The 23,957-nt window shown below is 39.1% G+C and overlaps 2 protein-coding genes across 2 annotated transcripts; both read right to left on the minus strand.

The window, feature by feature from the left end:
- Positions 1-688: 688 nt before the first annotated feature.
- LOC115923752 lies at positions 689-3,306 on the minus strand. The gene is made up of 3 exons (XM_030985047.1): positions 3,121-3,306; positions 2,009-2,518; positions 689-1,151 (listed from the first exon to the last, which is right to left on the minus strand). The coding sequence occupies exons 1-3, from the start codon at positions 3,287-3,289 to the stop codon at positions 868-870; spliced, it is 963 nt and encodes a 320-aa protein (XP_030840907.1). The 5' UTR covers positions 3,290-3,306; the 3' UTR covers positions 689-867.
- A 601-nt stretch (positions 3,307-3,907) lies between these two features.
- Positions 3,908-23,568, minus strand: LOC105442140 (nucleolar and coiled-body phosphoprotein 1-like). The gene is made up of 14 exons (XM_030985137.1): positions 23,449-23,568; positions 21,970-22,206; positions 20,873-21,004; positions 20,047-20,169; positions 18,386-18,493; positions 17,992-18,105; positions 12,500-12,772; positions 11,922-12,050; positions 8,732-8,869; positions 7,989-8,126; positions 6,926-7,060; positions 6,178-6,315; positions 4,862-5,437; positions 3,908-4,233 (listed from the first exon to the last, which is right to left on the minus strand). The coding sequence occupies exons 2-14, from the start codon at positions 22,160-22,162 to the stop codon at positions 3,908-3,910; spliced, it is 2,523 nt and encodes an 840-aa protein (XP_030840997.1). The 5' UTR covers positions 22,163-22,206; positions 23,449-23,568.
- Between the last annotated feature and the right edge of the window lie 389 nt (positions 23,569-23,957).

Here is a 23,957-nt window from a genome sequence, read left to right on the forward strand (position 1 = left end):
AGATGCTTTAAAATAATAGAGAGATGAACAATGCCTTATTGAATTTGGTAAGGAGTTCCAAACATCTGGTCCATGATGTCTTACTGACTTTAGGATTTTCTAAGTGATAATTTGTTGAACAACGGGTGGGATATGTGTGAATGTTTGAGTTTAAACTGTAAATGTTGTGAAATATGGATGGTAGTTGATTATGAGAATATTTATACATGAAAATGCTTGTCTGAAAAATGTGAATATCTTGTATTTTTAATGTTTTTAAACGATGAAATAAAGGTTTCGTGTGTGATATATAACTTGAGTTAGTAATTATGCGAATCGCTCTCTTTTAAAGCAAAAAATATTCATCAAACAACAATAATAATGAGATCTATGTGTATTTTTTCACATTCGAAACAATAACAGGATACCTGTACAATAATGATGAACCAATTATTGAAATAAATGATATGCCCCCCCCCCCCCAAACAAACAAAGTAAAAAACAACAAAAATTAAAACAAATGGTATATTGTTATACCTTTTATATATACAGTATGATGTGCGTGTGTAAAGACTTAGTCATTACCATGTGAATCAACAACTACAAAGGAAGGAATTTAGATCAGTTCAATCGAAAGGAAGAATTTACAATCTATCTACGATTTCTGAACTGAATGAAATGTACAATGCCTTTGTAAAGTTATATATTTCTATAAATCACAGGGAACTACCAATGTATATGCATACACTTCATACACCATTTATATTTACTTTTAACTCTGTCAAAATCAAAAAATAATGCAGATATTAAAGGGCACAACAGCGCTTCATCCCTGTAGTATTGTTAGTATAATCATATTTTTTTCTTTCTTTTGTGGTGTATTGCTCTTTAAAACCCGAACTTTCCTAGGACAGTATCCACAAATGATTTCTTGTCGGCAGTGTTCTCTTTGGGTTCATATCTCGCTTGTTTGAAGAAGGTTGTAAGTCGTGTAATATCTTCATCTCTCATTTCTATTTTGCCTGGGACCTCCAGGCTACCGCATACGATCACGGTGTCAACGAGCTCAAATGCCAAAGGTTGTGACCTCCTGAACGATTCCATCCTGACTTCAAGAGTCTTTGGTTTGCAGTCGCTAAAATCATGGACAATCACAGCCAGCTTCTTCTTTCCTGAAATATTGAAGAAGAAAAAAAAGGTAGATATTGATTATGACCCATGTAGTTTCAAAGACAACTTTAAAATCTGGTCATTAATATACAAATAATACACAGCAGTGAGGGCATTAGTAAGAATTACCCACGCGAGGTACCTTTGGAACAGTCTAACACGCCCGGGGCGATAGCCAAGGGTATTTAGACTGGTTCAAAGGTACCGAGCGTGGGTAAACTTACTAATGCCCGAACAAAATAATGTGTATCATTTGTTGTATAAGATGTTGTTTGATGTGTTATGTAGAATTATGTTTTATAACATAATGTGTTAATGACCGGTCATTAACAAAATTACGTGTTAGGCAAAAATAAAATGCCCGGTCATGTGTACGCTCTCAACCAATCATTGGATTAGGATCCGCTTCATCATCTTATAATTTGTTTTATTCTACCCAATTCCGGTTTCCTGATTATCAAATTTGATGTCTCCAGCGACTCGTGAACGAAGATAAGCTGATTAGAGTTAGGAATAATCATATGAAAGCTGAAGGTTACAGTATTAACTTTTATGAGTTAATGCATGAACATTATTTTGGAGAAAGATCCCTAAAACTGGTAGGTTACCTAGTCGTGAGGAAAGTTCGTCTCTACTATGAGTACGGTCCCAATGACACTCATGTCATAATTTAGATTATACATACCATGACTGCGTATCGAATATGATTCAATGTTTGTTTAAAATAACCGATAAGGTAAGGAATTTGGATGAAACATGCTTGAACATTGAAAAGAACGAACACAAAATCTGTCAACACGGATGGAGCTATAACTGATAACAAAATTACAACGTCATCGTTTAAAAGGTACTAACTTACCAATCACATCATGGCAATATTGCAGATGTTTTTCGTAGAGAGCATTCAGTACATTGGTGATTGAAAACCCTCGATTTTGGACTGAATGGCAGAGGACCATCACATCAACGGGGTCGCTTGACGGAAACTTGAATGAATCAATGTCGTTGTACGGTAGGCTCCGGAAACGGACATCGGCGATCAAACGAGGCTGTCTGGTTTGCAACTCGGTAAGCTTGGACACGAACCCTTTGACGTTGTGCTCGTAGGCGGAAGAACAGACTGAGACTGAGATACGACGAGGCGATGGTGTTGTGTGTGACGTTTGTGGTGCAGATGTGACAGTCCTTCTAGAAGCCATGGGCGGCTGGCTAGGTGAACCACTGTTGTGTGCCGCTGCTGCCGCGTTAGATGTGCCTGGTCTTTGTTGTCCTACGGGTGATGCTTCCATCGGTGGATTTAGGTTGCTTTCATCCCTGCTAGCTTGAAGTGTCGGGTGAGAACCACCGGATGTGCCCTTCTTCGGTAGACCTAAAAAACAGACATTGTAAAAAACATTCTTGTTATGGCCAAAATTAAACTGATTGAGTCTTTGCGCAGCACAAAACGTACGACCATTCTGTACAAGGGTTTGAAAATCAGACTATTTACTTAGTGATTGCAATCACTTATGTCGATTTGACAACTAGTCGTCGTTATTTTCCCACAAAAAAGCTTTTTCAAGCCCTTTCGATTTGACAGAAGTTCTAAATCAGTATTATCTTTCAAATGCCAATGGAATTTAACCTTTTCATTTTTTGGGCCTGCAAATGGGACATACTACCTTGAAGTCAGGGAAATGACCTACGTTCAAATACACTTGGATCATTGTGTCGGATGGCAGATTAATTATATTCCTTTTAAGGAATGAACGTCAAATTTACTCTTTCGTGAGATAACAATTGAAAATACTGTCGAATCCCCCGAATTGCTTATGATACGTTCCGACATCGTCTAACATGATTTATATCAAGAAAGCCCCACTGCCTGCCTGCTGGTCAAGATCTCGGGAAAGTTGACAGTTTAAAATTTAGTGAATTACTGTGAGGACTAGCAAACCCGTGAGATGGGACAGTTTAAAAGGTATTACGTACGTGCTCGCTTAGCCTGTTGAGATGTAGGCTGCATTTTATTTGCTACTCGCTTTGTCTTGCCATCCTGAGCTTTAGCATTGCGAAATGTTTCATGATCGTTTCGTTCACCGTCACTTGGATCCACGCTAGATTTTTCGAATGTATCTTGACTCCGTCCTATCGACGGCATCGATTCTCTGATGGAGCTTATAGCTTTATAAAGAGGGGGGGGGGGGGGAGAGAGAGAGATAATTTACATATCATCAATGACACACGCAAGATACAGGACAAGACTACAGGAGCAAATCGGATATGTCAATACAGCTTCATGACATTTTACATGGGGCTTATATCCGAAATCAAACTTTGTTTCTCCCCTGAGCAAGGAAGGGTTTTCCAGGTGTGACAAGCAACAGCTAGCAATAATACATAGGAAAGGTAATCGTCCAACCAGTTATTGATATTTTAGATACTTAATCATCACATTCAACATCTTGTTTGCAAATCTGTCGGCGCGTTAATAGCCTGGACTGCCCAGCCAATAAATACATTAAAAAGAAACTTAAGTTGATACAGAGGTCGTTTCAATACAGTAATTTTTGTGATAATGTGCTTCTTTAATAGGACAGAATACTTTTTGAGTTTGAAAAGCCTTAATCACACCTTCCTTTTTCTTTGAATAATTTTATAATTTTAGAAATTTTGGACACTTCATGGGCTATGTTTGTTAGTGTTTATGTTTATTAATTACATAAGCATGTACTTTTTTAAATCACAGCAGGAAAAAAAACACTGATGTTGTCATGCATTACTTACAGGAAGACATTTTTTTTCCCGCCGTAACAATCCCATCTTTCACCATTTTTGTATAGCCTTGTTTCTCTGTCTTTTGCTCCATCATTTGTTCGGGAAATTTTGACGCATTCTTCAGGAACTCCGGGAGCTTTTCTCGGTCTGCTTTTAGCATCTGAGTTAGGTCCTTCTCTTCCTTCCCGATATGTCCGCATATTATCTGAAGGCTGGTAGTCTCGAAGGCCTTTGGTTGCTTGTACTTGAATGAACTCATGCGAGATGATTGAACTGTTTCTCTCATATCTTCAAAGTCATGGACTATCACCCCCATCTTGTTCTTTCCTGGAAAAATTCAGAAAACAGGATTTTTCGAAAATAGCATGAAATATTCCAGCATTATACAAGATAGGATTCATTTCAAATTATATTTTCATGAATTTTCCAAAGATTTGTTAACATGATCTTGAACATTGCCCCTTTTCAGATTTATTGAATCACACAGAATCACATCAAAAAAGGACAAAGGCCACACTACAAATGTCCGGGGTGTCGTTCGAATGATATATTGGAAATTACACTCCATCCTCCCACCCCCATCCCCCGCGAAATCTCAGCTAAAGTATTTTAGTTTGTGTTCCTTATCGGCACATCCCGAAACTTACTTTGTTCGTTAACAAACAAAAAATCTCTGAAAGCGAGAGTCGAATATATTCAGAGCCACTTCCATTTTTTTTTTACATTTGCCCTTGTCGCCATTTTGGAAACATATTTGGAAATATGACGACATTCTTTTTTTGGGGGGAGGGGTGGGGACCTTCAGCTAACTTGTCTGCCAATGTGATCAGACAAAGCCTACAATCAGAATGATCTCGCGATACCCCTTGATTCATAATCTTACAGATCATGGAAACATTACTTTCTCGCAGTGCATCCCGTGCAAGCCGTTTTACTGAGAAGGAGCAGTACTTACCTACGACTCTCGCACAGTATGGAAGATACTCATCGTACAGGGCATCCATGACGTCTGTAATGGCAAACCTTCTGTTGTTGATAGAGTGGCACAGAAGCATCACATCAACCGGGTGATCTTTTGGAAATGTATAATGATCAAGATCGTTGTACGGGAGCGCATGGACCTTGACTTCTTCGATCAGTTTCGGATGATCCTTCGTAATATCTTTCAGGAAGGATACAAGGCCTTGTACGTTGTAGTCATACGCCGATGTACACACTGAGATGGATACAGGACGGTCTTTGCTGACATGCTCAAGGGATTCCTCTGCATCCACAGCAGGGAGTGCAGTACCCCCTGCTTCAACTCCCTCTTCCTTAGCTTTCTGCTTCGGGGTCCCATCTTCTTTGGTACCATTTCCGGCAGCTGCAGCGCCCTCCTTGCTAAGTTTCAGTTCATTAGCTTTATTTTCTGTAGCTCTCTTTTCTTCTTCTGACAATTCTTTAGTCTTCCTTTCCCTAGCTCCCTCTTCGTCTTTCGGATCTTTGGACCCTGAATTTGGAGTTGTTGGGTTCGGTGGGGGATTGCAGGGTACTGTGTGCAGAATATAGTTTATACAAGCATTTAAAGTAATGGTTTTTAATGTCACATATTCGTATGAAGGTAAAAATTATTTGAAATAATGGAAACAATATTGTCTCAAAAGCCATTGTTTACGATTGGATATTTTCCAGCAGGTTTTTGAATACATCTAACACAATATCGACAAATACCAATTTAGATCTGAAGAAAGGGGGTTTAAGGGGAATTAGGTATGGTGTATATTAAAAAAAATTGAATGCAATGAAAATTTGTGTTGACCAGAGAAATGGCGGCGACCCTAAAAGATTCAGAAAGGCTCGAGATATGAAGAAGATTTAAAAGATGAAGCCACGATCCACCACGTTTTGTCGATTTTTTTTGGCCTAGGGGGGGGGGGGGGTCACAGCAGTCTCGTCTTTATGTGAGATTGGGGTATCATCGACCAACCCAAGTTTACTATAATCTAATGATTGCATTAGGAAGAAATGATAAGTGATTACTCAGATATGTAATGTATTTTAGCAAATCCTTGTTCCAGCTCGAAAATTCGATATATCCTAATGGAGATGTAAGGATATGTCTTTATATTGTATCAAGTACTTAATGCTTCTAGAGCTCATATCAGAAAAAAGTGAAGTGAAATGACACATACAATGAACATCTATGCCTTGACAACGTACGGTACGTCAAATACCTTGGACTTGTCCACTAATAATTATCAAACTAATCTCTATTCTTTTATTGCATTGCACCTTTTGGGGGTTTCGTTTCTTTGGGTTTTGAAGAGGAACCAGTTGTCTGTGGATCTCCCTTTTCCTCTTTATCTGTCTGTCCAGAATAATTACCAGGAGCCCCTTTGGTGTCAGTGCCAGGTCCTGCTACTGACTCCGCTGAAAGAAAGAAAATAATGTAAAGTCGATTTCAGGGGATTACAGCAGAATCGTCTTGTAGTGAGATAGGGATATTATCAAACACCTCTAAGATTACCATAATCCGATTATTGTATTATAGAAAATTGATAAGTCATTACCCAGGTAAGTAAAGTAATTACACAATCCTTGTTCACAGCTCGATGTTTTGGTGAATTCTTATGGAAATGTAAGGATACGTCTTCATGTTGTATCATGTATTTAACCCTACAAGAGATTTTAGGGGATCACAGCAGAATCGTCATGTAATTAGATGGGGATACTACCGATAGCCTCTAAGATTGCCATAATTCGATGACTGTATCATAAAGATATGATAAGTCATTACACAGGTAAGTAAAGTATTTCAGCAAATCCTTCACAGCTCGCATTTTTTAGATATGTTCATGGATAAAATAGGATACGTCTTGATATTGTATCAAATATATAACCCTACTAGAGCCCGATTAAAAAAAGTGAAGTGAAAAGACACATACAATTTAAATTTAGGACTTGGTAATGTACAGAACATCAAATATCTTTGGCCACTAGTTATTATCAAACTAAACCCTATTATTTCCTTGCATCGCACCCTTTTTTGAGTTAGTTCCTTTTGGTTTGGAAGAGGAATCAGTTTTCTGCAGATCTCCCTTTTCCTCTCTATCTGTCTGTCCAGAATAATTACCAGGAGCCCCTTTGGTGTCAGTGCCAGGTCCTGCTACTGACTCTACTGAAAGAAAGAAAATAATGTAAAGTCGCTTTTTAGGGGGATCTCAGCAGAGTATAGTTTTCTAGTGAGATGGGGAAACTACCGACCACCTCTAAGATTATCATAATCTGATAATTGTATCGTAAAGAAATGATAAGACTCAGGTATGTAATGTATTACAGCAAATCCTTGTTCACAGCTCGCATTTGTTAAACATATTTATGGAGATGATTGGAAAAGTTTTCATATTAATAATAATATTTTTGCTTATATAGCGCTAAATACGAAGGGCATATCCGAGTTTCTAAGCGCTTTACATTATTACCCGGTCATCGGATTCTGGCTTCCCGCACACAATGTATGCACTTTCTCTATTTCCTTGGGAGCATTCTAACAAAAGCGACTAGGCTCGAACTGCTAAGCATACCACATTGGCTTTCGCATCATACCGGGTACCCATTTACCACCTGGGTGAAGAGTGGCAAAATGTAAAATAATAATAATAATAATAATAATATGTCTTGTTTACCCAGTATTCATACTGTTCTCCCCGAGGGCCCTGCAATCATATTATTACCCCGACTTTAACCGAGCTACCATTAAACGGTGCTCAAGCATTCAAGGAATTTCTTCCTACCGGGTACCCATTAACCTCGCCTGGGTAGAGTATAGCAAATGTAGATCAATGTCTTGCCAAAGGACATATGTTTTACGGCGGCACTCGAACCGCGGACCTTGTGATCGACAGTCCGGTGACGTATGAATTCGACCACAACACCTCGACCTATTGCATCAAGTATATAACCCTACTAGAGCTTGTTTCAGAAAAAGTGAAGTGACACATACAATGCAAATTGAAGACTTGGTAACGTACGGAACATCAAATATCTTTGGCCTGGCCACCAATAATTATCAAACTCAACCGTATTCTTTCCTTTCATCGCACCTTTTTTTGAGCTAGTTCCTTTTGGTTTTGAAGAGGAATCAGTTTTCTGCAGATCTCCCTTTTCCTCTTTATCTGTCTGTCCAGAATAATTACCAGGAGCCCCTTTGGTGTCAGTGCCAGGTCCTGCTACTGACTCCACTGAAAGAAAGAAAATAATGTAAAGTCGATTTCAGGGGATTACAGCAGAATCGTCTTGTAGTGAGATAGGGATATTATCAAACACCTCTAAGATTACCATAATCCGATTATTGTATTATAGAAAATTGATAAGTCATTACCCAGGTAAGTAAAGTAATTACACAATCCTTGTTCACAGCTCGATGTTTTGGTGAATTCTTATGGAAATGTAAGGATACGTCTTCATGTTGTATCATGTATTTAACCCTACAAGAGATTTTAGGGGATCACAGCAGAATCGTCTTGTAATTAGATGGGGATACTACCGATAGCCTCTAAGATTGCCATAATTCGATGACTGTATCATAAAGAAATGATAAGTCACAGGTAAGTAAAGTATTTCAGCAAATCCTTCACAGCTCGCATTTTTTAGATATGTTCATGGATAAAATAGGATACGTCTTGATATTGTATCAAATATATAACCCTACTAGAGCCCGATTAAAAAAAGTAAAGTGAAAAGACACATACAATTTAAATTTAGGACTTGGTAATGTACAGAACATCAAATATCTTTGGCCACTAGTTATTATCAAACTAAACCCTATTATTTCCTTGCATCGCACCTTTTTTTGAGTTAGTTCCTTTTGGTTTGGAAGAGGAATCAGTTTTCTGCAGATCTCCCTTTTCCTCTCTATCTGTCTGTCCAGAATAATTACCAGGAGCCCCTTTGGTGTCAGTGCCAGGTCCTGCTACTGACTCCACTGAAAGAAAGAAAATAATGTAAAGTCGCTTTTTAGGGGGATCTCAGCAGAGTATAGTTTTCTAGTGAGATGGGGAAACTACCGACCACCTCTAAGATTATCATAATCTGATAATTGTATCGTAAAGAAATGATAAGACTCAGGTATGTAATGTATTACAGCAAATCCTTGTTCACAGCTCGCATTTGTTAAACATATTTATGGAGATGATTGGAAAAGTTTTCATATTAATAATAATATTTTTGCTTATATAGCGCTAAATACGAAGGGCATATCCGAGTTTCTAAGCGCTTTACATTATTACCCGGTCATCGGATTCTGGCTTGCCCGCACACAATGTATGCACTTTCCTTTATTTCCTTGGGAGCATTCCAACAAAAGCGACTAGGCTCGAACTGCTAAGCATACCACATTGGCTTTCGCATCATACAGGGTACCCATTTAACACCTGGGTGGAGAGTGGCAAAATGTAAAATAATAATAATAATAATAATAATATGTCTTGTTTACCCAGTATTCATACTGTTCTCCCCGAGGGCCCTGCAATCATATTATTACCCCGACTTTAACCGAGCTACCATTAAACGGTGCTCAAGCATTCAAGGTATTTCTTCCTACCGGGTACCCATTAACCTCGCCTGGGTAGAGTATAGCAAAATGTAGATCAATGTCTTGCCAAAGGACATATGTGTTACGGCGGCACTCGAACCGCGGACCTTGTGATCGACAGTCCGGTGACGTATGAATTCGACCACAACACCTCGACCTATTGCATCAAGTATATAACCCTACTAGAGCTTGTTTCAGAAAAAGTGAAGTGACACATACAATGTAAATTGAAGACTTGGTAACGTACGGAACATCAAATATCTTTGGCCTGGCCACCAATAATTATCAAACTCAACCGTATTCTTTCCTTTCATCGCACCTTTTTTTGAGCTAGTTCCTTTTGGTTTGGAAGAGGAATCAGTTTTCTGCAGATCTCCCTTTTCCTCTTTATCTGTCTGTCCAGAATAATTACCAGGAGCCCCTTTGGTGTCAGTGCCAGGTCCCGCTACTGGCACCACTGAACGAAAGAAAATAATGTAAAGTCGATTTCAGGAGAATTACTCAGAATCGTCTTGTAGTGAGATAGGAATATTATTTAACACCTCTCTAAAATTACCATAATCTGATAATGTATCGTAAAGAAATTATAAGACTCAGGTATGTAATGTATTACAGCAAATCCTTGTTCACAGCTCGCATTTGTTAAACATATTTATGGAGATGATTGGATACGTTTTCATATTAATAATGATATTTGTGCTTATATAGCGCTAAATACGAAGGGCATATCCGAGTTTCTAAGCGCTTTACATTATTACCCGATCATCGGATTATGGCTTTCCCGCACACAATGTATGCACTTTCTCTATTTCCTTGGGAGCATTCTAACAAAAGCGACCAGGCTCGAACTGCTAAGCATACCACATTGGCTTTCGCATCATACCGGGTACCCATTTACCACCTGGGTGAAGAGTGGCAAAATGTAAAATAATAATAATAATAATAATAATATGTCTTGTTTACCCAGTATTCATACTGTTCTCCCCGAGGGCCCTGCAATCATATTATTACCCCGACTTTAACCGAGCTACCATTAAACGGTGCTCAAGCATTCAAGGAATTTCTTCCTACCGGGTACCCATTAACCTCGCCTGGGTAGAGTATAGCAAATGTAGATCAATGTCTTGCCAAAGGACATATGTGTTACGGCGGCACTCGAACCGCGGACCTTGTGATCGACAGTCCGGTGACGTATGAATTCGACCACAACACCTCGACCTATTGCATCAAGTATATAACCCTACTAGAGCTTGTTTCAGAAAAAGTGAAGTGACACATACAATGTAAATTGAAGACTTGGTAACGTACGGAACATCAAATATCTTTGGCCTGGCCACCAATAATTATCAAACTCAACCCTATTCTTTCCTTTCATCGCACCTTTTTTTGAGCTAGTTCCTTTTGGTTTTGAAGAGGAATCAGTTTTCTGCAGATCTCCCTTTTCCTCTTTATCTGTCTGTCCAGAATAATTACCAGGAGCCCCTTTGGTGTCAGTGCCAGGTCCCGCTTCTGGCACCACTGAACGAAAGAAAATAAGGTAAAGTCGATTTCAGGGGATTACAGCAGAATCGTCTTGTAGTGAGATAGGGATATTATTTAACACCTCTCTAAGATTACCATAATCTGATAATTGTATCGTAAATAAATTATAAGACTCAGGTATGTAATGTATTACAGCAAATCCTTGTTCACAGCTCGCATTTGTTAAACATATTTATGGAGATGATTAGATACGTTTTCATAATAATAATAATATTTTTGCTTATATAGCGCTAAATACGAAGGGCATATCCAAGTTTCTAAGCGCTTTACATTATTACCCGGTCATCGGATTCTGGCTTGCCCGCACACAATGTATGCACTTTCTCTATTTCCTTGGGAGCATTCTAACAAAAGCGACTAGGCTCGAACTGCTAAGCATACCACATTGGCTTTCGCATCCTACCGGGTACCCATTTACCACCTGGGTGAAGAGTGGCAAAATGTAAAATAATAATAATATGTCTTGTTTACCCAGTATTCATACTGTTCTCCCTGAGGGCCCTGCAATCATATTATTACCCCGACTTTAACCGAGCTACCATTAAACGGTGCTCAAGCATTCAAGGTATTTTTTCCTACCGGGTACCCATACCTGATTTAAGTATTTTAAAGGCAAAACAAGAATAACCTGTTCTGATAGCCTGATATGATACATATAGTAATTATATGTGACAATGGATAAAGTAAGGACAAAACAACGCGAATGCCGAGAGTTTGTTCATATAGATCATACCGCAAAAAAATTATTATTACGCAAAAGGAAAGTTCTTTTTCGTTCGATTCGAGTCCAGGAGTCGTGCATTATTTTGTTTTGATGTCAATTTTGTATCGAAATTTAACATGCAAGAAGGTGGAAGTCAAATTGTCTGTGGAATGATGAATCATTGTTTAGACAAATTACCTGAAGGAGAAGATTTTGGGTTTTCTGTCAATGGGTCGGATCTGATGGTGGTGGGTTGAACTGACTTGGATGGCGATGTAACACTATCACCATCGCTAGTTTGGACCGCTTCCCGTTGCTCCTCAGCTCCTAATGGGTAAAGTAAAGTTCAGAGTTCTTATCATCAGACGCAATAGAACTGTTTACCATAATGTTGTCTCCGGGACCCCCATAGTTAAACCGAAGTGACATGGTCCAGTTTTCTTCGAAGTGTAAGTGCTAGGAGCAGAGACATCTTTTCGGTCGAAATGGATATCCGGTAAAATTCGAATTTAAAAAAAAAAAGGTTATTGACTTCGGAGTTTGAGCTACTTAAAAATAACTTAATATGCAACTTATCAATAATCATCGATTACTCTGTGTTGCCTATAGAAATCATGTTCTAATGATATATGTGATTGTCATCCTTGTACATTAAGTTCAATAGGTGACGCACAAGGATGTTGAAATTGCCTTGGGTAGATTTGTTTAATGACCTATTCGATCACTTTGATGATTATCTAATCAGTAGAAAGAAGATAACTAATGAAACTTCATACCTTCTTGTGAACGCAAGTCGCCTGCCAGGTGTTTCAGGTTTGCTTTCTTTAGCGCCTCCAGCAAACCAGATATCTGCTTTGCATCAGGGGTCCTGTATTTCCAGGCCCGTAACATGCGCAAGATTCGAATACTATCTTTAGGTTTACCATATCCACAATACCGATAGACTTCTGTGGGGATGAATCCGAGAGTCTGACCTAGCGAACGAGCACTATATTTATCAACCATAAGAGACTTGGTCAGCTTTTCAAGGTTGCTGTCGGGTATTCCACCTTAAATGTTAAGAAAAAATGACGACTTGTAAAATAGTATACATTAATGTTTACTGCTTACAAATACACGAGGAATAAGCAGGCGCGCCGGAAGCAGTTTGGGATTGGGGTGGCAAACATTCCAGGGGGCTCACCTTCCAGGGGCAGTGATGTAATGAGCCAAAAAGTTTGGAAGGGGGGGGGGGGGGGCAGAAGAAAAATCTGCATTACCACCACTCTTACACGTTACATGCAGGCCCTGCGGAACGTTTTTCAAAGTGGAGTATGGTTCATTGAAATGTGGAAAATGGGCAAATTACACCTCTACAGATTGCTGAGAGCATTAACAAAATGAGCAAAGTACTTTTGAAGCCCTCACTGTTGTGAGGAATAAATTAAATGCAATTTTGTTACCCTTTCCTGAACTTACTCACTAAGTGAATTGACGGCGTTATTTTACATGCGCAACGATGACGTCACAATATGAACACCCTACATCACACATTCGGGACAATGTTGGATACCCATTGCAATTTTCAGATATGGGTTAACGTTGTTTATATATTTACCGCCAGTGGTGATATTTCCTCTTTTCTGGTATTTTAAATGAGATACACTGAATAAATGATACTTTCTACAAATGTTTGTTTGGTTTTATATTTTTTTCCGTCACATTTGAGCATAAAAATCGGAAAAATAATCACATATTCTGAGGGCACTTCAGCGTGTATGTGTCTGATCTGGGAAGGCAAAGTACATTTTGCATGCTGACCCAGGCGCGTACACAGAGGGGGGGGGGGGGGGGGGGGGGGTTTAGGGTGTGGTAAATTTTTGTGTGTAAACCCCCCCCCCTAAATTTCCCTAATTTTCCTTAGTATGCCGCGTGCGCATAAAATATACAGTTCCTCAGGTAGACAAAGGAACATCCCTTCCCTGCTATTATGTACAAATGTGTAGAACAGGTAACACATGCATATTCACCTGTTGTTCTACACATTTTTACATAATAGCAGTGAAGGGATGTTCTTTTGTCTACCACAGCAATTGTTGAGAGTAGAATGAGGAACTGTATATTTTGTCCTCTTTCTTTGTCCATCATATTCATAGTGTTACTCCCTGCATGCTTGTATATCGTCGAGTGCAATCTAAAAAATTCTAACTGTAGTCAACATGGGCAGTTGAGTACGTTGCCACGCATGATCAGTCGGCGTTCGTCGTGTTCTCGTCCACTCAATCTAAAAGTCCCTAATAGCACGCAAACTGCAACTCGCACCGTCCTCAATCATTTCAGCTGAGCGGCCCGCTGTTCATATTGTGACGTCACTTCAAAAATCAGCTGACTTACGATGTTTTGGGGGCGTTGACACTATGAACATGACGGACAAAGAAAGCGGACAAAATATACAGTTCCTCAGGTAGACAAAGGAACATCCCTTCACTGCTATTATATAAAAATGTGTAGAACAGGCGACACATGCATATTCACCAATTTACATAATAGCAGTGAAGAGATGTTCCTTTGTCTACCTGAGGAACTGTATATTTTGTCCGCTTTCTTTGTCTGTCATGTTCATAGTGTGAGTGGGTTGATTTTTCGTCAAGTACAATCAACTTTTATAAATTTCGCTCGAATGTACAAGTCACACAAATGTAATGATTTTACTCAATGTAATTTTTCGATTGCAATGATACCAAATTCAGTCAAGTTTGAAATCAATAAACCATCTCTTTATAACGATCAGGTAGAGCGTAAATTGGCTTGGGGTCCAGGGCCTGAGCCTCGGCAGGGGGTCAAGGGGCTGAGCCCCCGGAAGCTCACGGTTTTTAGGCATTAAATTACGGTCAGATAAGCATATTTAGATACCTTATTTGTGACGCTGGCAGGTCACTAATTGGCGGAGAGTCCAAGGAGCAGAGCCCCCGGAAGCTCAGGTGTTTTAGGTATTTAATTACGGTTAGATGAGCATCCAGGGTCCCTCTTTAAGGCAATTGATGTGGTCCAGGGGGCAGAGCCCCGGGAAACTCAGGGGTTTTAGGTATTTAATTACCGTCAGGTTAGCATCCAGGGGCCCGTCTTAGGGCCCTTGGTGGGGTCCGGGGGCAGAGCCCCCGGAAGCTCAGGGATTTTAGGTATTTAATTACGGTCAAATGAGCATCCAGGGGCCCGCCTTGGGGCCCTTGGTGGGGTCCAGGGGGCAGAGGGCCCGGAAGCTCAGGGATTTAAAGTATTTAATTACGGTCAGATGAGTATCCAGGGGCCCGCCTTTGGCCCTTGGTGGGGTCCAGGGGGCAGAGCCCCCGGAAGCTCGGGTTTTTTTTAGGTATTATGGTCAGATGAGCATCCAGGGGACCGCCTTAGGGCCCCTGGTGGAGTCCGGGGTCGGAGCCCCCGTAAGCTCTGGGGGTTTCAAGTTTTAATTACGGTCAGATGAGCATATTTTGATACTTCATTTGTGACATTGGCAGGTCACTTAATTTTTCTCTCTCTCTTTCTTTCTTTTTCTGTGTAACATACTTTTTCAAAAAGTGAGAGGGCTCAAGCCCCCGAGCCCAGCGGTTTTGCAGACCATGCATATTTTTGGCCCGACTGTAAATTTGGGAATTTCTAATTTTCGAACAAACGCATAAAAAGGTATGACTTACACAAAAATTGAGAAAAAATACTGGAAATTCATGTCATTTCAGCAACATTTGTAAATCACTGGAATCGAATAAGAAATGACCCCCCCCCCCCATCAGTACGCCAGCGTTCAGGGGCTCATGTCTTCTCACCCCTATAACAAAAAAGAGACACGCTTTCCCATTCTCTCACTATATGTCTACGATATGCGCGTATCGCTATTATAAAAAACCTCCATAGGTGGCATGCGCAATTTATAGGAAATTTAATTCCTGTTAACTTTCCTTTTCTTTGAATGGAATTTTATATGTGATTTAATTCTGGTTTTATTATTGTTATGTACTTTTGGGTTAAAAATAAACCATCTTTACTCCTTTACTGCTTTTTTTTTTTTTTTTTTTTGGAGGGGGGGGGGGCGTTTTTTTTTTTTTTTTTTGGGGGGGGGGGCAAAAATGCGTTTTGCCTCCCCCCCCCCCACTTTTTTTTTTTTGGGGGGGGGGGGTGGACAAAAGGAAATTCCCCATCACCACACTCTTACATGCAGGCCCCGCTGAACGTTTCTCGGCGTAGGTCAAGGGGTGGATTCCCTAGAAGCTCAGGGGGTATAGGCATTTACTTACTGTCAGATGAGCATAATTTTGATACCTTATTTGTGACACTGGCAGGACACAAATTGGTGTGGGGTCCAGGTGGCGGAGCCCCCAGAATCTCAGGGGTTTTATACATTAAATTACCGTCAGATGAGCAAATTTTGGTACCTTAATTGTGACACTGGCAGGACACAAATTGGTGTTGTGTCCAGGGGGCAGAGCCCCCTGAAGCTCAGGGGTTTGGGGCAATAAATTACGTTCTAATGAGCAATTTTTATACCTTATTTGTGACACTGGCAGGACACAAATTGGTGTGGGGTCCAGGGGGCGGAGCCCCCAGAAGCCCAGGGGTTTTATACATCAAATTATCTTCAGATGAGCATAATTTTATACTTTATTTGTGACACTGGCAGATCAGAAGGCTCAGGGATGGTCGCTGCGCAATCGCAGCCTGATCAGCTGCAGCAGCGGAGCAGAAACGCAATGCGAACGCCTGCAGAGGTGCTAAATCCCCCATCACACCAAATTAGTTCTCAGTACGTTCCTAGTTCGTCCATAAACAATCCTCAATACGTCCATCTCGTCTGTAATCCGTCCACAGTCAAGTCATATCGAGTTCACATCGGGTAAGCTTTCCATTTCCAGGCAGTCCAAGCCAGTCCGTAGTCAGTTTAAACCCATTATTAACTAGTTCTACCTCGTTCCCAATACGTCCAAACCCATTCTTACTAGTTCACCACTTGCTCTAACCAGTTTTTAACCCGACCACCCCGTTCAGAGACAGGTTAACTCGTCCTCCTCTCATTCTTAGTGCGTTCGAACGCGCTCCTAGAGCGTATGGAATCCCGTCCTGACTTGGGAGCTATAAAAACCTAGCGCGTTCTCACCATTCCTCATTCCCGTTCAACTTTAACGCTTCAAGCTTTGCAGATCAAGACATTCAAGTCAAGCTCCCATCACACCAAACTATTTATCACTACGTTCTGGAAAATGTCGCCAAACGGGCTCAAACTGTGTGCAAACGGAGTGAAAGTATTTAATAGCAACTATTTACGATCTTTTTAAGAACTTCATGGACGGGTTCGGACTGGCTTGGACGGGAAGGGTTCTCTAGAACTTTGGGCCTGTTCCAAATTTTCCCCGTCCTGCAATTAGACGGAGTGACAACGTACTTAAGCGAGATGAACGTACTACGAACGGAATTGCCGTACTACGATCCTACTAGGAACGTATTCCAACGTAGTGTGGTCGAGCATCAATTAGGAAGAACGCGCTGGGTTTGTATAGCCCTCGAATCAGGACGGGATTGCACAGCTTGATAGGAGCGCGTTCGGACGCACCGAACCACTAAGGACGAGTTGAACTGTCTCTGAACGGGGTCGTTGGGTTATAAACTAGTTAGAACAAGTTCCGAACTAGTAAAAATGGTTTGGACTTTGGACTGCTTGGAAATGTCAAATTCACCCGATCTAAACTTGATATGAACTGACTGTGGACGGGTACAGGCAAGCTGGACGTATTGTTGACTGTGAATGAACGAACTAGAATCGTATTAGAGACATTAGTCCAGTTCGAGCCCGTCCATACAGTCCTTAAACAGATCGGAACTGTTGCTATAATGTTCAACTCCGTTCGCACACAGTTCGAGCCCGTTTGGCAACATTTTCGAGAACGTAGTGAGAACTAGTTTGGTGTGATGGGGGCTTAAAGCCCTCATTACACAAACTAGTTCTCACCACGTTCTGGAAAATTTATCAAGAAAAAGGAATAAATGTTAAAACGGCTTGCCATAAATACGCAGCAATACGCAACCCAAATACGCAAAGGTGTGATTACCACAATGTGATCACACCTTTGCGTATTTGGGTATCAAGACAATTTTAGCAATCCTTGTTCACAGTTCGAATTTTTGACATGGAACGGGTTCAGATGAAGTCTACACTTTAATTCGGCATTGGACAGAATATGCTAAAGTTAGCGTTGTTTAATGATTATTTGAACATTGTTTCCTTTAGTTATTTCCAACTAACCTGAACCGGGCGAGGCTTCTTGAGTCCCATTAGATGTTGAGCCATCCTTCTTGTCTCGTGTGATATTTTGAGCTGTTGGGGCGTCTATAGTCTTATCATTTGGTTCTTTAATTCCTGAAGACATGAAATGAATCAAGTATTGCTTAACAGGTTTCTAGTGACTTGACTTTGTTCTGCATTGTGCCAAAGGCAGAAATTGCAGGTTGGTCATAAGTTTTGCAGGTTGGTCATGTTTAAAGTTATTTTTGAAGAACACGAACGCAATATTTTGTTTTGTAATAACAGGTGTATTACATACCTTACTCCACACGTTAAGGAACAGAGTATACTCTTCGGATACTAACTAAAAATACCAAATAATACTAAACATCTGCCTAAATTTTAAAGATCGCACCTTTATTTCCCGCGAGTTCTGACGGGGAATCAGCAGCTGTTCGTGGAGGGCCGCCATCCCGATCTTGCACCGTTCTAGATGTTTCCACTTGATCGGTTCCTGAATCCGCTACAGATTACAAAAATAAATAATGTGCAGAGAACAATGAAGGTCACATTAGCAGAACTTAATATGTTCAGTCCATTATTTTATGTTATATGGAAATGTTTTAAAGTGGATCAAATTCAAGAACTATTCTGAAATATGAAAGTTCATATCTTTTCAGATATACCTATTTTGCAAGTAGGAACATATTAGCGAAAGTATTGAACATATAAATTAGGTAGCATGACGGTCCTAAAAAAAAAGTTGAATGGATGACATATATTTTGAACAGGATAATAATATATATATCTGTAAAGCGCTTTGAGAGGGCCTTCGGTCCTGTCAAGCGCTATATAAGAATTAGCTATTATTATTATTATTATTATTATTATTATTATTATAGTAATGAGTACTGAAGTGCGAACGTTATATTCGCTCGCCGTCCAGGTTACTGGTACCAAAAACAGAGCTGTGACTGAGGTTCACCGCAAAATCATTCAAGCAACGGGCTGGAGCAGGACAAAGTCAGTGTGTGGCGCTGGTGTGATCACCACGTCATTGTAGGCCTATAGCACAAGATTTTTTGGAACCAGCAAACTTGACCAAACTTGGCCAGTATGACGTCACTCTTCGGTACTCTTAAAGAAACCTAAACCTAAAGAATAAGTGTAGGTATTCTGAAAAACGAGATGTATGCCTGCCCTTTGATGTACAATATATCTTACGAAAATGTACAAGATAAATAAAGATATTCTTGGCATGATGTGATGCCTTTCAGCATGATATTGGCGCAACCATTTTCTTGAAAATGTGACGTACCTGTTGAAGTTGTACATGTATCATGCACCAAGCTTTAGTTGGAAAGAATTTTTAAATCAATAACGAAACCTTTACTTTTCATCAACAAAAAAATAACTGAGATGATAGAAATTATATTAGGTGAAAAATAAATAATAGGGGCACAATTGTAACAAAATTCATTTATACATACTACACTTTAGCAGTTGGCAAATCTATTTCATTTGTGAGAAACCTTCACCCCAGAAGAGCACTAACTTATTCATGTAATTTGCGTTCTTGCAATTATAGTACAAAGGATAATAGCAGGTGAATGAAATGTTTCATCACCACACACGTCTGGGAAAGAAGCATCCATAAATTTGAATTCATTTGCTTGATAAACGACTTCGCATAGTACGTCACATTATCAAGAAAATGGCGATGCCCATGTCGTGCTGAGAAACTGTACTTTATTTTTGCTTTATACCTCTCTCATACACTTTGGTGGGGAATCTTGAAGATTTATGGGCAATAATAAAATAAATCTCTCAGAATTAGTAAAGTTATTACTTGGGATTCGGTTTCCTTTAAGCGTTTACATGCATTTTACGCCATCCTGTTTCTACAATCAATGAAAAGTAAAACAGGAGAAGGGATACAGACGAGTTCACATCCACTTTGCAATGTATTAAGGGGATGCAACTTTGAATCGTTGGTCGCCCTCGGTCGCCCATACGCCAAGGAAGTTTAACACTGTTCACTATTAAGTGTGAGAACGATGGTCACTTCAAACCTACCTTGACTGGAATCACGATCCGACTGCTCTTCTGAATTTGAGGCTTTTGTCTGGTCTGCCTTCCCTTGTGCAATGTTTTTATCTTCAGTGGCATTTTGAGCTTCATCATATGGCTCCTTGACCTCTGTTCAAAAAAGGTAACCAAGCAGAGGTGAACAGACTTCTTGAGACTTTACATTTTTCTCCGGACTATGTCATAGGTAACAATCATGTTTAAGTATTTCATACTATTTTTATTGATTCTTCCAAATAGAATAAATCACCACAATATTTTTAAATGTAACTGTTTAGGGATTGATACTTAGAGCAATACCAGTTCAAAACAATCAAATATATTTCAATATATAAATAATTTACTTGTCTAACTTTCTCTCTTGTTTCTTGTTTTACTCGAATTTGCTCTTATCATTATTGTAAGTTCTTATTTTGCTGTAAGTTTTCCTTACTCCTGTACTATCTTTTTTCCGTAAACCAGCATTGTTATGCTAACAACGCTTAGTAGGGCCATCCCTCAGTCTTCTTTTTTTTTTATAAGTGTGTCTTTATGATTGTAAATATAAATATGTTGATATTTTTTTTAAATGACGGAAAATAAATACAATACAATACAATACAAATACAATACAATATATTCGTGATTATAATGCGATAAGAGATCGTCATGCATGTCTATGCATAATAAGAGATATTTTGCTACGCGTACACACACTGCGGAATGCAGACATTTCACGTTTGATACATACTGTTTAAAATAATGTATAATATGTCGAATATATTCCCAACATGATAATTGTATATTTCCCCTTTTATTTACAGTAAAAGCGCACCTTCACCTGCTTTCGTTTCCACATCACTTGCATTTTCTGGGAGCTGGGATTCCACCGTCGGTTGAGCACTGTCACTTTCTGATTGCACCTTTTTGGACGGCTCCTCCGAAGTGTTTTCTTTTCCAGGTTTAGCTAGAAAAGGGTGAGAAGTTGAGGTTGAGAGAAGGCTGAATTCTGGTCCAGGTGAAAAACTAACTTCTGAGCTTTCATATTTTTCATTTTTGGTGTAAATCTGGTAGAATATCATTGTAGAAAAAAAATATCCTGAAAATGATTGCTCTTCAAATACCCTCCAATTCGAAATATGATGAGAAATACCTGACGTGTTCGGACCAAGCTTTTCATGCCACAATCATGATTGTGTAAGTAGTCCCACATGTATGCCTATGTTGTCTAAATTGCAAAGGCTCTTTAACTAGACAGACACGATTTCGTATCATTTGGACGATTCCAAAGTCCTACACTAAACACCTATTATTATTTACTACATAATTGATCTTTCCCAATTATATTGCATGCCTAGAACTTAACTTTATCTTAATAAAGTCATGTACATTAACAGAAATATGTCCCCTTCAATAAAGGTGTATAAAAAAAAAAAGATTTGACAAAGCTGGTAATTTGAACTCAAATGGATTTTCAGAAGAATCGGTCTCCGTATTAAAGATCTTATTTTCTTCACTTTATCACGAAAGAAATATACCATGAAAAAAATATAATGGCAGAAATATTCAGAGTATACGCAGATTATTCCAGATGATGGGAAGAAATACAACTAAATTGCTTATTTTATCGGTAAATTCTTATTAACAAAGAATTGGAAGAAAAGTCTTATTTTATTTTACTAGTTTGATTATGTTATCTATCATTACACATCAATACTACACTAACGCTTGTCTTGATTATACATTATTTTAGTCCTATACGAAAGATAATATCTAAACATCAGACAATCTAAACAGCAATGGGGCCGGGTCGGGGTGCAATTTTTCATTTTATAATTATGCAAAATGAATTGCACAGCTTATATACATGTATGAATTGCAAAAAAATTAACAATAAAAAAGAATTCAAACCGTATCACTGACTATGCCTACCTTCAGGACCTTGGCAAGAGTCTGTCTCAATATCATCATCCACAATCGGAGCTACGCCATTCCCTGTATCGCGTTCTACTCCAAGCTTCTCTGCTACTTCTGTGTCTGCAGTCTGAGTAATTTCTTCCTCTTTGGTGTCCTTTGTGTCATTTTCTCCTCCGTTTTCCCGCCCTTCTTTGCTCTCCTGTTCCATATCCGAAAGAAATTACCACGTGTTCAAGGGGAATATCTTGATCTCTAGATGTGAAGAAGAAAGTTTACGTTTTGAGCTCATTTGACAAAGTACTAATTATTCATCTTTGGTGAAATTTGACTCCATTCAATAACATGTTTAAAGGCAAGCTACAAAGTTATCATAATTGGTATGCATTTAATCTGCAATCATTATAAAAAAAGTATAATATTTGAAAGAATGAATTGAGGTTTTGAGAGTTAGGTAGATATTCCCGAGAACTGAAAAGGAAAAGATTTCTATTCATCTTGGCCAGTGCGATTGCTCTAGAACCCGATTCAATTGTTGACTTCACAAAAACAATATTTTTCATATTCTGACAGGATATTGGATGAATGACTATAATGAGATTTTAAAAAAAAAAAAAAAAAAAAAAAACGGAAAATATCAATGAATTGATACCTCATCCATAATTATTTTTGCTAAAGTGCAAATCCCACACGCAAAAATATTTGAAATCATTTCGCTTTTCCATCCAAATTCCTGATCATGGGTACTTACAAAAAAAAAAAAAAATGACCCTTGAAATTACGATGGGTATGGATTTGAAGGCTTCAGCTGTACACCCCGGTATAATCCAAATCCAAGCGACTTCACCCCTCCCCTCTTTTTTTTCTCAATAGAGATAGAGAAATCAATAACTAAAATAAAATTCATTTAATTTTTCTACTCGGTTATTTTTGTATGCGTTTTCTCTACACTAAATTGTTTAACCATGTAGGCGATTACCGGCTATACAAAAACAGACCAACAACAACAACAAATGCAAAAAGTCAACGAGCCAAGTTACGTTAATTTTGTTTACATCCAAATAACAATATTAACATGGGATTGATAAAATTCTACCAGAAAGAGACTGACAACCCTTAAAAGATTACTTTTACATGCTCTCTGAAACTTGACTGAAACATTTGATTATATTTCAACCGGGAATACGTATGAAAATACTATCTCTCTGTATCGCCGCACCGGTTAATCGAAGAGCGGATACCATTGGACAACAAGCAGGGAAAAAAAGACTCCTAAAATTATATATAACTATTCATTATCATTTATTTGTCCATTTTACTGTGAAAAATGATATAATAATCTAACAATACGCAAAGACAACGTCTGTGCAGTTGTTTCATATTCATGACATAACGAGGAAGCTGAACTTGGTGAATATTAATAATATTATTATTACGTACCAGTACCAGTACACAAATAACAAGTGAATAATATAACGTTTCGGTGTGTCTACTCACCCGTTAACATTTGCACGGTCAGTTGAATGAATCTATTGACGACTATGGCCTCGTATAATAAACAGTAACAAAAGCTATTTACCTTTATTCGAGTCGGTGAATGCACACACCATGAACGTATTGTTAGAGGTCTATGCACATTCACAATCGAGGGATGGCTACGTGTGTGCGCGCGCTCTGCGCGAGAGTCAGATCGATGACCTAATGGGGGTTTCCCCTACGACGAAAGGTCACTGGGAATTCCCAAATACGCATAGCCGTCGTTCAGTCTGCAATGAGTGTTGTATTCCTCGTTGTTGTTGCGGTTTCGTGTTTCTAGTTTCCATTCTTCTTACTCAAGTATGTTTTCGTATACATGCAGGCTAATTATAGTATGATGAGGATATAGGGGGAGGGTGTTAGATAGGAATACGTAGACAAATTGTATGACCATGATATATATTCGTGTATAAATAAGCGTCATGTAAAACTTAAAATTGTATTTGACGACCGCTGCATCAATATAACTG

Source organism: Strongylocentrotus purpuratus, unplaced genomic scaffold (genome assembly GCF_000002235.5).
Source record: "Strongylocentrotus purpuratus isolate Spur 01 unplaced genomic scaffold, Spur_5.0 spur5_scaffold_14, whole genome shotgun sequence".
In the NCBI taxonomy this organism is placed as follows: Eukaryota; Metazoa; Echinodermata; class Echinoidea; order Camarodonta; family Strongylocentrotidae; genus Strongylocentrotus; species Strongylocentrotus purpuratus.